At 52.2% G+C, this 16,354-nt stretch overlaps 1 protein-coding gene across 9 annotated transcripts in view; it reads right to left on the reverse strand.

The window, feature by feature from the left end:
• The window catches only part of LOC142560944 (latrophilin Cirl-like), a 521,606-nt gene that overhangs the window by 19,998 nt on the left and 485,254 nt on the right, over positions 1-16,354 (reverse strand). For 7 of the 9 annotated variants that reach the window (XM_075673380.1, XM_075673375.1, XM_075673374.1 and 4 more), the window contains 10 exons: positions 15,305-15,448; positions 14,257-14,453; positions 13,093-13,142; positions 9,544-9,655; positions 8,709-8,809; positions 7,961-8,203; positions 6,886-7,063; positions 6,037-6,140; positions 5,113-5,281; positions 4,731-4,895 (listed from right to left, as the gene is read on the reverse strand). In XM_075673380.1, coding sequence (XP_075529495.1) covers positions 4,731-4,895; positions 5,113-5,281; positions 6,037-6,140; positions 6,886-7,063; positions 7,961-8,203; positions 8,709-8,809; positions 9,544-9,655; positions 13,093-13,142; positions 14,257-14,453; positions 15,305-15,448 — 1,463 coding nt within the window. Of the gene's footprint in view, positions 1-4,690; positions 4,896-5,112; positions 5,282-6,036; positions 6,141-6,885; positions 7,064-7,960; positions 8,204-8,708; positions 8,810-9,543; positions 9,656-13,092; positions 13,143-14,256; positions 14,454-15,304; positions 15,449-16,354 lie in introns of all 9 variants that reach the window. The other 2 variants (XM_075673379.1, XM_075673377.1) reach the window with 2 other exon arrangements.

Genomic DNA, 16,354 nt, shown 5'->3' on the forward strand with positions numbered 1-16,354 from the left:
AAATAGAATCCTACCTGCCATCATTAGAACCGAGGCAAAGCATTACACGGCCAATTATCGCCCTTTCGTTTTACGAGCAGCACCTGTACACGTGGCGAACTGGCGCTGGAGGGCGGATGATGTTGTATATTCGTAACCCTAATACCCGTACACATACAGAGTTTTCCCTTTCTCTCTCTCTTCATTTATTCGTGGTAGTGGAGAGGAATAGTGGCAGGACGGGGGTTATCTTTTTTTTTTCCTATTCCGCATAAGCTCGCTACTTAGCGGTGCCTCCGTGAGCCCACTAATGTAATTAGGAACGTCATTAGGCAATATCTCACTATTTTACTCTAGCAAGCAGAATATCATCAATGAGTGCTCAGTTGGCGCTTACAGCAGACTATATTCCCTACTCAAACGTTCCCTACGCACTTCAACGCTTTCCGTACAATTCTTACAGAAGTTATACAAAATCTATATGAAATCGACATATATTCCATAAGAATACGAAAACAAATCAAGTTACTGTAATGGCATACAGAATGTTTGAGTAGGGTTATTGACAGATCTATGAAACCTGCCATTATGACATGGGATGGACCCTTCTAAATATACTTTTTAGAAAGCTACAGGAAACGATAACAACACTGTATGAGACCGAAACATGATATGCAACATAAAAGCACCAAACACAATAAGCAACAAAGAAGCAAGAAATATAGGTTGGAAAAAGAAGGGAAGGCACAGAGGTAAAAGCTGTAGAAGATACCGCGAACATGCAGGCCGCTAGTGAACACCAGTGCGAAGGTGTCACGCAAAGTGGTCACATGTACAATTTACCAAAGGTAAATTATACCTGTTACGCATCTTCTTGTCACATGTGTAGACGCGTTCAGACTTTGACTCGACTAATTTGCAAATGGTAAATCATGCACATGGCATGTGAATAAAGTTTGTAAACGGCTCTGTCCTCCGAGACACCGTTAGTCGTCCTTGTGCTACGTATCTGACAAATAGCTATGCTCAAGGGCACGGCAGGGAGCGTGATGTCTTGGGCAGCAAGTGTGCGTGATAGTTCCCTGATAAGACGCCGACTACAGCAGCAGTATCAAGACACGCAAAACGACAGCTGCTGCAATTAGGTAGGTGCGCGAGACGCAAATCATCGCTCAAAGTGCACGCATGCTACGAAGCTATCTTGAATCTCTAAATTCAGTACAGTGGAGCCCAATATAGCTCTCACGGCTTGACCGCACATTTCTTATTTAAGACATTTCAATCTATGGCAGCTACGTTTACTTTTCTGGAAGGTTTTCTGAAAGCATCCCATGACACGCCCCCCTTATCTCGATATCGATCCCCAGTGCAAGGGCCCACGAAAAGGGTTACGCGTCGAAGCTTAATCGGACGCGAAAGTATAGGCGCGCATTAGGGAGCCGTTGCACGCAGAGAGATTGCTGCGACCGTCCCTCGTCTAAAGAGCTCACCTGCCGCACCGAGCCGCCAAGCACTGCGGCCAGAGATACTCGGCGTGAATCTATCTTTCCAGCTTCGTAACGCACGAACCTCACGTCAATTTACGAACCGCAATCGGTGTAACGAACACGTACAATTCGTCTCCAGTGACCTTTGCGCATGCCAAGTGTACTAAAAGGTGCTACACGGCAGACGATTTTAGAGACATTGGGCCGGGGGGTAGCGAGCCTCGCCGATACCCACAGACAAGGCAGGAGGGAAGCACGACGGCAACGAGCACATCACAACTGGATTTCTCCGCTCTTTGTGCGCATGCGCGAGGAGCAGTGGTTGCCAGGGAGAAATGTGGGGACTTTCGCTCCTTGAGATTTCTCTTCGCCTAGGTGCTACGGGGAAGAAAGTCGTTAGCCCTGTTTGTCCCTATCGAGCTGGCAGACAGAATGCGTGGCCGGCAAGGCGAAAAAGCCGTGTCCGAGGTGAGTCTGTTGCTATTTTGTTGCGACGGTAGCGTATGAAATTTTTATAGTCGCAGGGGGATACGTTTGGAAGTGAGTTGTCTACTCAGATGGCTTTAGTGGCAAAGCATTACGTCGTGCCGATGCGTTGTTCATTAGTGTCGTTGAGCAAGGTCAGCATACCGCACACTTCAGGAGATTCGCGGGTACGGAAACAGTTTATGAATTCGACTGCCGTGCCGATGCGAGTTTGTTGCTTTCTTTGCGTGTGTGTGCGGCGGTAGCTAATTAAATTCTGATAGTCACAGGGGGATACGTTTGGACGTGAGGCGTTTTCTCGGATGACTTGGCAAAGCGTTACGTCGTACCGATGCATTAGTTCTTAATGTAACTGAGCATACAACACGCTTGGAGATTCGCGGGGATGGAACATTTTGTACTCTGTATGTGAAAGCACTAAAACTTGCGTCGTAATGCAGTCTGAGCCGTAGACAGTTGTGAGAGCTGTACAGCCACACTGGCAAAACACTACGCCTTGCGGATGAATACGGAACAAATGTATGCTAAAGAAAAATGGTCGTCATGCAATTTTATAGCAGTAGACCCTTGTGAAAGCTGTACAGTAAGACTGATATTGGCTACGTGGCACAGATTCGTAGCGATTCTGACGTGCTTGTGCGCAAGGGTAATTAATGAAGGAGCGCGCATTACTAATCCCGGCTGTTACGATGTATAGCTCATATACGGGCCTGGTAACCTATGTGCAGTCAGCGAAAAAACACTATTTATGCAGGTGTCCACGCTCCTGTAAAAAGAAATGCAATTCAGTGATGATCGACCCTCTGGAGGTGGATCCGCACCTATGCAAGCACAGCCGGCTCATCTGTCACAAAGTAGGAACTGAAGAGAACTTTTTAATTCTCATTTTACGACATTGATAGCGATTAATTTGTGGTCAGCCAGTGACAAATGCATTGCACTAGACAGTGAGACTTCGTCTCAATATGCAATGCTTATGTGGCGAACAGGAGAGCAAAAGGTGAAAACAACGTTTTAGTTCATACAAGGCAAGTCATCAATGTAGTGGAAAGTTTTCTTCGGCTCCTACTTTGTGCCTGATGAGCCGACTGTGCTTACATAGGTGCGGTTCCATCTAAAGAGGGTCATTACTAAATTGCATTATTGTTTTTTTTTACAGGAGCGTGGACGCCTGCATAAATGGTGTTTTTTGACTGACTGCACATAGGTTACCAAGCTTTTTATCATTTTTAAATCACCCACACAGGCGTACGTTATCCTTTTCATTTAGTAAAGAGTGGTAAACATCGACAAAATGATGCAGCTCAAATAGCTTGAACATGTATGCGTTTTCTATCCGCAGTGACGGACAAGATGGCTCGAGCGTTGCAGAATGCCGTTTGCCTAAAGTCAGCTTCGCCGTAAGGCAACAGTGTCGCGCAATCAAACATGCGCAGTGTATTGCGGCGAAGTATACCAAGTGTGGTAAGCGCCACTGTCGGAGGATAGTGTGATATACGTGCGCACCTGCCGTCACGTCTCCTGTCGCAGTACAAGCACGGAGACGCCGAACAAGTGTACTGGCAGGCCTTCAGAGCTATTTCGCACGCGGTTGTAGCGATCTGAGCCCTTGTTTCGCCCACATAAAGCACCCCGTATGTGAGCTAGACATCGCAACAGCCTGGATTAGTAATACGCGCTCCTTCATTTATTACCTTTGCGCACAAGCAGCTCAGAATCGCTACGAATCTGGACCACGTGGCCAATATCAGTGTTACTGTACAGCTTTCACAACGGTCTACTGCTACGAAATTGCACGACGACCATTGTTATTTAGCATACATTTGTTCCGTATTTATCCGCAAGGCGTAGTGTTTTGCCAGTGTGGCTGTACAGCTCTCACAACGATCTACGGCTCAGACTGCATTACGACGCAAGTTTTAGTGCTTTCACATACAGAGTACAAAATGTTCCATTCCCACGAATCTCCAAGTGTGGTGTACGCTCATATTACATTAAGAACTAATGCACCGGCACGACAGTTGAATTCATAAACAGTTTCCGTTCCCGCGATTTCCCTGAAGCGTGTGGTATGCTCAACGAAACTAATGAACAAAGCATGGGCACGACGTAATGCTTAGCCATTAAAGTCATCCGAGAAAACGCCTCACGTCCAAACGTATCTCCCTAGGACTATAGAAATTCCATGTGCTGCCGTCGCAACAAAATAGCAACAAACTCAACTCGGACACGGCTTATTCGCCTTGCCGGCCACGCATTCTGTCGATTGTGTTGCCAGCTAGGCTAGAGACGAACGGAGCTAACAACTTTCTTCCGGGAACCGTAGTACCTAGGCGAAGAGAAATCTCAAGAACCAAAAATCCCCATATTTCTCTCTCGCAACCACTGCTCCTTGCGACTGCGCAGAAAGAGCGGAGAAATCCAATTATGATGTGCTCGTGGAGGGAAGCTGGCGAGCTTTGCTCGCCGTCAGCGGAGCAAGTCCCAGAAGGCAGCTGCGTAAGTTGCGCAATAAGTCGGCGGTAATTTTACTATGGTTCGTTGTAACATAGGCTGAAGATCGCGCGCGCGATCTCGCAGGCCACGGCTGTCAATTGCCAAAGCGCGGGCAAGCGCAACGTGACGGCGATGCTGTGGACAGCGCAGCCACGTGACCGGCAGCCTTCTGTGACCCGCGGCAGAGAGAGAAAGCGGCAGGGAGGAAGCAGAGTAACAACCAAGGAACGAGCGTGTAATACCTGGCGACAAAGAAGTAGGAGTGGGGGAGTGGTTACGCACACTATAGGGCACCAGCATGCCGTTGGCGTGCATGAAGAGGCCCGGGTGGTGCCCCGCCGAGGCCGGGTCCTGGGGGGCGCCTGCTCCGCCGGCAGGGCTGGCGCCGCCCAACCGGGAGCCCGGCAGGCGGCACCACGGCACGCGCCGGCACACGGCACGCTTCACCTGCGAGAGGACGAGGCGTGGCACGCGTGGCTTCGTCGAACGGCGGCGCGACCGTGCACCGCCGCCAAGCTAGGCTCAACAGTGCACCGCCGGGTTTGTGAAGAACCACAATGGCGCGCGCAACGAGAACGAACGCGCAGAGACCCGCACGTGCGCATGCAAGCAGTGGTCCAGCGCCCTGCGAGCGCGCACACAAGCGGGGAAGAGAGGTGCCTACCTTGTCGTTGCTGAGGCAGTAGAAGACGAGCACTGCGACCCCCAGCAGAATGTTGAGGACGGAGAAGAGGCTCGTGTGCACCAGCGAGCCGCGCGACACGTGCAGCTGAGCGAACGAGCTGACCAGGCACAGGGACGCCAGCACCAGCAGCGAGTGCGCGCTCAAGGACCTGGGCCACCGGGTGAGAGAGGGGGGGGGGGCACCACCGTGAGACGTGGCATCGGCTGGTATGAGTCTCGACTAGCCCCTGCAAGCGGCATTGCCTTCCTGCCTTCTCCAATATTAGAGCCAACAGACCACGTGACATTTAAGTCACGACCATCGCCTCCATTTTCGGTGGCAGCTTTCGGCGTCTACAATTGAGACGAATCCCGGAGTTATCTTTTTTTTTTTTCCTTTTCGTTTTCTGGTGGGCTATTTGTGCGCCGCCGAAGGCTGGTGTGACGCAGAGGCGAAAGCTGTTACGTTATACTCGTTGGATTGCGATGGAATTCTCAATTGTTGCCGCACGATCCATCGGCATAATACTTCACAGATACGATGGGCCGCATGACCTGCGGCCCACTATTGTACGTTTGCAATGCCCAAACTTAATGAAGGTCCCTCCTTGAATAAAACACATCCTTTTCGGCCTGCTTTGCACGCTTCGCCCTCCTGCATTGGCTGCGTGCCCCAAGTACTACCGTTACATATACAGAAGGCATGTGGAAATCCTCGTATAGACAAGCTGCCGAGCGCGACATTCCGAAGATGCGGCTGCGCTGTCATTATTTTCAGCGAAGGGATAAAACAAATGTAGTGCACTGCCGTGAACTCTCGGATGGCAACGTTACCAGACCTCGCTAAAAGCATATCGCGTGCTCCCTTTGCCTGCACTGTGGCATCAGTACAAGCCGTGGCACGCTGCCGGTGAAAAATCTCTACCTCGTGTTGGCTATCCTCTCCTGCTCCTTGCTCTTCAGGGTTGCGTGCAAGTCGACGTGCCGGTGGGCCTTGCAGAAGACCATCGCCAGGAAGATTAGGCACAGCTGCGAGTGGCACAGAACAGCACACATCAGCACACGCTCTCTCTCCTGAATCCGCGCACAAAGAGAGCAAACCGTCGCGCCTATATCGCTGAAGCGCCCCAATGAAAGCTTTGCGAAGCTATCGCATGCACGCCTCGCCACCGCAGCATAGACGTAGTCTGGTTTCGCGACCGCCGGCAACTGAAGTTCCGTTACAAGCCAGAGAAACCACCGCGCCAGATGTCTCATCAATTGATGGGGGCCACAAATTCACTCTCCTAGCAAAATCTACGAGTTGCGTCTCTACAGCTGTGGTTGGCTGCCGACGATTTATCAAGACAACGGGCACACGGTAGTCGAGGCGTAGGAGCCAGCACTGGCGAGGGGTTCGTTCCCCGAGGCGCGCTCGTGCCACAACCGCCAGTGCCTTCGCACGCGCACTTGTCTTCTTCTGGCGACACATGACTAAGCGAGAACGGTAAGCGAAAAAAATCTTCACTGAAGATAGCCAGAATGAACACGCAAGCAGTACGGTGAGTGATGATCAATAACAGCGGTCTCGCCGCAAGTGGGTACGAAAGCGCAAGCGGGCGGTCTCAAGTCCAGTTGTAATCTTAAAGGCCTCATGCGCTACAGGCTGGTCGACACGTTGCAAAACAGGTGAGACTGCCCGCCAGCGAATGTGGCCTCCGTGATTCACGATGCGCGACATTCGTAATCTAGAAGACCGGCATGCAGACGGCGGAAAGCAAGAGCGTCAACGCACCGCAGCACAGAACGCGGCGGGGCCCACGAAGCTCCACAGCTGGTGTCCTTCCATGTCGATCCAGCATGCCCTGCGCGATTGCAACGACGGGCCCAGCGGTGCCCCGTAGCTGGAAGGGCTGATGCCGGCCGACACGCACACGATGACCGCCGGCGCACCATACGCCAGCAGGTAGTACCTGCAAGCACACGGGGGGGACCCCGAATCACTCCTCGATACGTGACCGCGGGGTGCGATCGTGGGCGGCGGCGGTAGGAATAGGCGCCGCCAGACCTGACGCGAACAGAAGTAAGCGCAGACGACCAAAGTAGACATAATGCACACAAGCGACGTGCCTGCCTTTCCGGTCTTCGTTTACTAGCTGTGGCGTCATTACACATTATTGCAAACAGTCGAGATACATCCTGAGGGGCCTAATTCTAACGCGCAACCATACCAACTTTCCCAACTACTACAACTCTCGATGAACTTGTTTCGTTTCCTTCTTGTTCTTTCTTGGCGCCAGAGCGAGATGGGGGGGGGGGGGGGGGCAAAGAACGTGGTGGCCACTATGACCAAAGAGCGAAACATCAAAAGCCCCGAGCAAATACCAATTAACAAGTGCAAAGTACCCCTACTGGGAATTTAGAGAATTAACCGCCCTCAGGAGAAAAGGGCCTAGTACAACGGAGCCTCTACACCTTCCGAATAGCGCGGGGAACGATACGAAACAGAGGCTCTGTACGAAAGGGCCGCACTCGGTGTGCACAGTTCCCAATTCGAGGAACAAGCAAATAAAGTCGAGGGCCTGACGAAAGGTCGTCTGGTCGTGAGGAAACGTGACGAAAAAAAAAAAAAACAGACGGCGACTATGAAGAAGAAATTTGTTTTTTATGGTCAGATTTAATCGCGACGACATAAGACGTCGTTAATAATGGCATCATCTTAGTCGGCGTCCGTTTTATTTTTATTCACAAACCAGCAAACGTTCCCCTTTCTCCGCTCAACGACGGTTCACGCAGTTCGTGCACATTTCGCGCCTGGTACGCAACGACCGCGGACGAAGCGAGCAGCGGCCAGATGCGCCCAGTCGTACCATCGCAGCCTGGAGGACGGCGGCTCGGTGCCGAGCACGTCCAGGAGCACCGTGTACAGCTGGAATCCCTCGAGCAGCGCCCAGAAGTACGCAGCCAGCCAGAAGTAGTGCAGGAACCCGGCCAGCACCCCGCACACCACACGCTGGGGATGGCCGCCCAGGCCGCTTGCCAGCAGCGCCTCGGTCAGCAGCAGGCATAGGCACGCGTTCTTGTGGATGGTCACCCGCTCGCCCTTCAGGGACCTGCGCGCGACAACAGCGCGTGTGCACTTCGCCGAGGGACGCGTTGGCGGCGCGGCGTTTGCCCCGAGCATGCCGTGACTGGTGATGCACGTAGCTTGGCGCAAAAGCGGCTTCCGCAACACAGACTGGTCCTCGGGTCTGGTGCTTCTAATGCGTGCTTTTCTACGCACTATGAATTCCCCGCTTGTTTCGCACCTTCATATCCCACAAGCTACATTTAAGGGATTCAGATTTTTTTTTTTTTCATCTCTCTTGACATTATTGGCCCACCTGCACGCATTGGAATAACTGGAGGTACCTTTGCCGGTAAATAAGACACCAGCCTCGAAATGCCCGTCCCCCACATTGAATTGACGTTCGCACGCGATACAGGTGGGACAAGCCGTCGTCGAACGTCGTGCCCACCGACACGACGCCCGTGCCTCGGCGTGCATGCAGAGCCAACAGATACTGCGTCACGTGTGACGTGTACCACGCGAACCGCCGAAAATGCCCGCGGTCTCACCTGAAGGCTTGCAGAGTGAAGCCAGCGGCGATGAGGAGAATCATGCACGCCGCGAACGAGGCGTACACGAACAGTTGCATCTTCTGCTCAGTCGATGTGAACTGCAAAACACGAAATAAAGCAAGCAATAAATAGCGCCTCCTGAATTGACGGCTAGCTTTTACTGTTATTTTTCTTAGGCTCAATGTGATTTTATTTTCCTGGTATTTTTGCCTTCCTGTTATAGTTGACCGCGTCTCGGTATAGCCGACTCTGATCTAGCCTACATTCAAAAAGCGCGGGAACAGTGAATATGCAATATTCGCTTAAATAAGTGCCGTACTTCTTTAATAGCAAAGCGAATTTCAACTCGGACGTCATATTTAAATCATTTTTTTTTTTCAAATCAAATCAAGTTTATTTCAACGTACAACTGATGCTGAGGACCGTGGACAAAAAGCCAGCAAGGCTTGACGTGGTCCATGGCCCCGTTTTCCAGGCAGCAACAAATGCAACAACGGATTAGCACGGTTAAATAGAATAGTAATTAGAAAAATAGGATTTCCACGCTAATAACTGCGAAACATTAATCATGATAACTATGAGCAAGTATTACAAAAAAAGTAAAGCTTACATGATGAGTAATTCTCATAAATACAGCTAGTCATGAAATACATCACAAAATACACACGAGATAATAAAACAATAAACGATGACATTGTTCCCACTGCATGGTTTAATTACACTCGGCCCTCCATATATTACCGACCGTAGAAGCAAAGCCTGCAAATGCATTTCACCGGTGTCGAGGCACACGCAACAGCAGATCACCCCGAGATGATGCGAGCGCGCTCACCTCGGGTGGCCTACGGTCCATGGCGAGAGCGAAGTTTGTCAGGTGGTTGCAGGCACAGACGCTGTGAGTCTCGTTGGTCTCCTTCAGCCAGCAGCCCTCGGTCAGCCACTCCCTGGGAGAGAGAGCGGGAGAAAAAAATTAGCGCCCTTCCAATATACCGTGAAGAGAGGTGCAAGCGACGCCCGGGATCCGCGGCTCTTCGCTGTCGTAGCGTCTCGATCGGCTTCGCGTTCCCCCACGGCGACGTCGGCAAGTCCACCACGAGCCCTTTTTCGAGCCAGTTCCCTGCGGCGTTCATCAAACGCCGCCTGTTCTTCGGCCGAACGCACGACGCGCGGCCGACCCATCGCAGAGAGAGAAGTGGTTCTTGTAGGGAAAGGAGGAAAGGCTGGCACTATCTTCTGCAACCCTTGCGGCAGCACGGCTCAGCGCCAGCAGGGGGAAGGAAATGGGAGTGAAGCAGATAGAAGGAGGGAGAGAGGTAGAGAGTCGCCATGGCAACAGCGGGGCAGTCCGGCCTGGAAGGCCCAGTGGCTTCGACCGGAGGAGGGGATTGGTGCATCGCAGCTCCGATAGTGTTCTTACGCGAGAAACAGTCATTCCTCTCACGTTACCCAGAGACACGACTCCTATGGACAAGAACGGCACCGAGAGCGGCGCTGCTGCGCCAGCGTTGAGAGCGCCGCATGCGAAGCAAAATTCTATTAGCGGGTGGTAGTCCTCTCCCACCTCTCGTTCGCACCGCCTTGATTGCCTCCTGCACTGCGCGCGTTTGGGCACGTTTCGTGCCGCGCGCGGTGTGTGCCTACGTGTGTGCGCGTGGACATTTCATTCGAAGGGCGATGTACAGTCTGTTTCACATTTAGTGGAAAACTCGGAGCGCACTGCATCGCGATACAGCGAGCGCTTGAGTCAGGCGGCGGCAGCAGCTCGCGCAGGTGCTCGAGGGGCGGGATCTTGAATGGCGTCGTCTGCTACGGCGGCGCGCGCTGGCCGCATTGTCGGGAAACCTACTGTCAGTTGCAGGGCGTCGATCTCATCGTTACTGCGTGAAATTAGCCGGTATTCTTTACTAAGCGTTGTGCAACGCCCACTGATACGCCTCGAAGGTAAGTTCATCGCTGCAGGGCAGTCATAGACGACGCACTGATTCCATACATTCTTGACGGCCCGTTCCTGGAAGGCGACTATATATTCTAACGCGATAGATCGCCGATCCACACTGCTCGTGTTGTGCAAGAACTGCTGGAAGAGCGCGCCGTCACTATCTTGGAGTGGCCGCCTCAATCCCCGGGCGCCAACATCATTTAAGATGTCTGGGGCTCGTTGAAAGTATCGTTGGCGCACCATCCCCTCTATCAGTCGCCCGAGGATAGGCTTCGATCCACCATCGTCAGCGACTGACACGTGCTGCGAATGAACACATCCCTGATCAAGTCATTTTACACTTCACTGCCTTCCAGGATGAGCGCTGTCATCGCTGCCGCTGGGGACATGACGAGATACTAACTGAAGTTCCGAGCCTGACGTGTCTGATTCCCCGCCGGCGGGCAGGGTCTGTTAGTGTAGTGATTGATTGTCGAGAAAAATCACTTCCAGCTCATTTTCTTAACCTAAAATAAAACATTCTTTTAATCGTATCCGTTTGTTTCATCGTGTTCGACCCCCGTAGTTATCATTGTTGAGTGCTTTGTTTTCCTTTCGAGTCAAACAAAGACTGAGCACGTTGCGCGCGCATCTTGGTGCGTCTTGTCGCTGCTTATTACGGTAGCACACACAGTGAAGAAATATACGTGCACGCGCTCAGTACCCCTGCCTTTGGGAAGAACAAGCGAAGCATGCTGTCAAAAGAAGTTTGTGGAACTCCATTATCGGCAATGAAGGCTGAGAGTTTGGCGCCGCACAACGTTTAGTAAAGAATATTAGCTCAGTTCCCGCAGTACCGATGAAATCGATGCGCTGCCCTTGACAGTAGCACGCTTCCCGACAATGCAGCCAGCGCGCGCCGCCCTTGCAGACGACGCAGATCACGACTCCGCCCCTCGAGCGTCTGCGCCTCCTCGAGCTGCTTCCGCCGCACGACCCAATTGCTTGCCGCATCGCGATGCAATACGTTCCGAGTTTTCCCTTAAGTGTGAAACAGAGTGTACACGCTTCTATTTGCCTTTAAGAAGATCGGTACGCTTGACGATTATTTTTATGGCTGCAATGCGGCGAAAGCGCAGCGTCTGTTTGACCATGTAAGTGACGCTGAGCAGGTAATTGGAAACGACATCGTATGTGCCGCCGGAAAAATTGTCAGCACATACGATGCGGCACATACGAGCTAAAATCATTTTTTTCAGTTTCTCACAATATGTTTGCTACAAATCCGTGTTGTCTCTGATGGCGACAACGGACTTCTATCGACAGTGTGCGGAAATAAACAAAATATATCGCTGCATAGCACAAGTACGACATCAACTTTAACTAGTACGTCCCCTACAATATGGAATAGAGGCAGCAATGTAGAGAGCTTGGCCATTTTTTTAACAGTGCTCAAGAGACGGAAGTTGAAAGTCTTAGTAATCCTTCCTGCTTCATCAATGCCGGCGCGACCAAGACGCGGGCGTGTACCGTCCAATAACTCGATCGATCGGTGCAGTTGTGAAGCGGGAATGAACTCCAGTCATGTTCTATGCATCGTGCACATATTCAATTTCTCGGCACGCGTGAACTTCGGCCACTGCTAGCGCATACGACAGAAGTGGTTTCCATTCTTGGGCAGCGCACACGCAAACGAAACACGAGAAAGAAGACAGGACAAGCGCTCGTCGAACAACTTGAAGTTTTTATATGAATAAAATGATTATGTACCGAGTAATTATTAAATTCATGTGGGTTACATATAAAAACCGTCATACACTCAGGAGTGATTAATGAACGAGCTCGCTTCGTTTGCCAGTTGTTTACTTCGGTCGGCGCACCGCAGTAATCGATGTCTGTCGTCTGCTCTTTTCGTACCATTTTCTTGTGAATCGGCAGGATTTCACTGGTGGCATCAACCCTTTCGTGTTTACACTGCTGTCGTGACAGTTAACAACACAATAATAATTTCCGGTCATACGAAGAGGCGCTGTCGCAAACAAGAGACGCCTCGCGCGCAGCGCGAACTGAACGCGGGCGCTACCGCTAAGAAGAGCGGCGGCGGAAACCTACACCCGTTGGAGATGAAATCGTTCCGCCAGGGGAGAAACGAGCGCTGGCGTCTAGGATGAAACTTGGCGTGCGGTCGTCCATTGGCAGAGGGAATGACGTCAGTAGCGCGGCGGCTCAGCAGGATTCTGCGTTCAACGGGTCTATTACTTGTCTTTTTTTTGTTTTTTTATAGCAATCCGTGCACGTGTCCAGCTCTGAGAGCAGCCGGTTTCTTTTTAGCGTTACATCGCCGGCGTAGTCTAGTGTATACACACGCTTCGCTTGAAAAGAAATGGATGACCGAGGTTGACGGGCGGCTGTTGTCGCACCCGAAGGCAGAAAGCGCGCGAAAGAAAAGAGTGGAACACTCACTCATCATCGAAGCTCCAGAAGACGCATCTCGGGTTCGTCACATTCTCCACCTAGGTGAAAAAAAAAGCAAAGGATCGAGCTGAAATCACCGAAGCACAACTGCAAGAGTTAAGCGACTGACTGAAAGCTTTCCTTTATTGATAAAGCGAGACGCACATGCCAAGCTTCCCCGTAGATCTGCCGAGACGTGCTGCTCGGACACGTTAGCTCAAGTGGTTAACAGTATGCAGCGTGCGACGGCTGTGAGCTTCCGACGCACGGACATGTCAATGCGCAGCCGGCATGTGCGTCTTCGGCTTCACCGTGCGGCGAGACGAAAAACGCGATGCTGTCTTCGCTTTTCTTGCGCCGATGCTTATAGCATCAAATATACTGTGTCCAGTGTCACGTCACCGTTCCGCAAATGTTTTGTTTCTCTCCTTGTTCAAGAGTTTCCTTTCTTTCTACGTAAGTAGCTCCGCAGCGCGCGGTGTATGCGGAACGTCAGCTCTGCGTTCTCTTTCGCCACCACGTGACGCGCGGCTGAAGCATCCAATAAAAGGGCAGCAGCCACGAATGTGGCAAGAGAGAAGGGAAATCCCGGCGACGAATCGGTTGGGAAAAGCAGCGTGTGTTAAGCTAAGCGCGTTCGGCCCAGCAACGCTTTCGTCGCACATCGCTGCGGTTATTTCGCCGCACCCGAGACACCTGTGGCAAAATGGGAAAATTTCAATTAATTTAATGAGGCGCAGTGACATCTCCCAGGACCAGTAATAGAAGGAATCAAGTGCGAGATTTTCCTTGCGTTTAATCGTTAGCCCACTTAAAACGTCTCACAAGGTTATCGGCGCAGTCAACAGCGCGTAGGCGCCCTTAAACTCTCCAAAAGAAGTCACTGCTCCAATGCCGACCTTGACAGCCATTTCTGGAGATGTGGCTCCCCACGACTGTTTAGATCCTGAACGACCGTTAAACAAAAGATTTCATATTTCGGCGTCAAACAGCGAGTGCATTGCAGGTCAGGAAACATGCGTAAACTGAACCCTTGAGGCGGAATTCACTAGTTGTGTAGGTGAGAAGCGATCCACTGTGCCCAAGCGAGCTGTTCTTACGAACCCGCAAGGGTCACCGTGTGCGCGGCAATAAGCTTGCCACGCAGGTGCGCGAGCTTCTCGTGGAACTCACCTCGCGGTGCTGGAAGGTGATGAGCACGGGCTGGTGCAGCTTCACCAGGTGCCTGCTGTTCACCGAGGCGGCGATGACGCGCGAGTTGACGATCCGCTCGGTCGTGGCCTCAACCCCGGCGGCGGTGCTCGACGCCACGTCGGGGCCGAGGAAGTCCTCGATGTTGCGGTACGCCATGAACACCAGCTTCACCACGCCTGGGTGAGTTATACGCGGCGGCTGAGACACACACAGCCGTGCCCGGCCGTCGTTAAAGGACGCGACATCCCTCGGCACCAAGAGGCCTGACGTACGCCCGATGCCAAACGAGCGTAAACGCTGGAAGGCGCGCTCAGACTGGACTGATATCAGAAGAGTGCTCAAGTGATCTCGTTGGCACAATATTTACCCGAACACTCGGGGACCGCGCAATGAAACGAGAAAAGGGCACACAACACGAGCTCCAGAGGTGACTGGCGTAATTTCAGTAAGCTGGCCCCATGCAGGGCGCCAACCGCTGAGAAATCTCAGGTTTTGTCGTACGGCCTCGCCTACACGAGCACCGCGACGGGAACCCTATCCGCGGGGCAACGACGAACGCTGCTCGCACGGTGTAGTTAACTTCAGCAGGGACACGTCGTGGAACAACACGTGCAAGCACTGTCACACAGTCTGTCAAGTGTACCTTCGTACACGCGGTGCTACGTACACAGACGTATACAACACGACACAAGGAGCACAGTGCCACCCAGTCAGCATATGTCGCACAATCCGGTACCTTCTATCTAGGCATCAGCACCGCCTTGCGTCCGGGTAGGTCAGTACTCTTGACATTCTCGATGATGATTACATCCCACCGTACGGGCGCGCAAACCGGGGATGGTAGCCCCACGGTTAACCACTCTGCCTTTCCTCTAGCTCTTATCGCCATCCGTCACGGGCCTTCTAAATGTGGCTCAAGGGCAAACGCGAGCCCACGCAGGAGTCTCGCGATTCCCCAGCTACTCGGACCTTTCTTCAACAGGGCAGGCTTCGCTCGCGCAGTCGAGCCACACGAGGCGGTACTCACCGTTTCGTGCGCTACCAAGCAGCGCCTGCGGCGGGAACACGAGCGTGTCTTGCATGCGCATCCAGACTGTACCATGGACGTCCTCGTGCACTGGGAACCGGATCTCGGAGGCCGCCCACGTTTCCACCAGCCGCACCGACACCACTGCGCGCGAGCAAGGACAACGCACAATGAAGCGCCTTTCGCAGATCTCGGTTTACACAAAGAACAAACAGGAAAAAGAAACGGAGAACTTTATCGAACTCTAAACAGCCTAGAAATGATTCTTCATTTATTGATGATTGAATGATTCGTCCATCGAACAATGCGGTTTAGGTCCCGAAGTAGCCCAGAGGTTATGAGATAGCTCGAGGGTGAACACTGCGAGCATTTACGGGAATCCAGACAGTCACTCCAACTGGTTTGCTTCAAGAGCTGCGGTATCGCACGAATGGCTATTGTGAAGGCGAAACAGGTCCATATTCAATGCACCCTCGAACGAAGTTATCGAAAGAGGAAATGAATCATGTTATAAGCGCTACCTCACATTATAAAGTAGGCATGCTCTAAAAGAGCCATAGTCACGCCAGCCATTGTTGTGACTTCGGCGTGGAGGACGAGAGACGAACTCTTTCCGCAGACGAAGAAGGAACGAAAAACAGTGGGCACTATTCACAGACAGTGGATAATGGCGTACAGGTAGCAGTAGGTGCGCATCAGACCGAGTGGGCGGCTAAAGGCGACTCCCTCCTCACAATGGGCCGGTTCTCCCTTAAATCCCTTCGGCGACTCCTCGTCGGCAGGAACCTGGCGGGGCGGGTGATGACGTCACCCGCGTCGAATTCTTGATTCCTCGCGGAGGAGTGGGAGCTCGCGTCGTCTCAGTGATAGGCACGAAGTGTGTCACTACATCATGCACTCCAACAGCGTCGGAGCTAGAAATACGAATAAAACAAAGGCGCGCTCGATATTGGCGACATGGCGCATATTCTGCTGGTACCCATGCATGAGCCTCGTCTGTCGGTACTCATCACGTCGTATGCAGTTAGCTACAAGGAGCTGTCCCCGCTC

The sequence above is a fragment of the Dermacentor variabilis genome, chromosome 10 (assembly GCF_050947875.1).
Source record: "Dermacentor variabilis isolate Ectoservices chromosome 10, ASM5094787v1, whole genome shotgun sequence".
NCBI lineage: Eukaryota > Metazoa > Arthropoda > Arachnida > Ixodida > Ixodidae > Dermacentor > Dermacentor variabilis.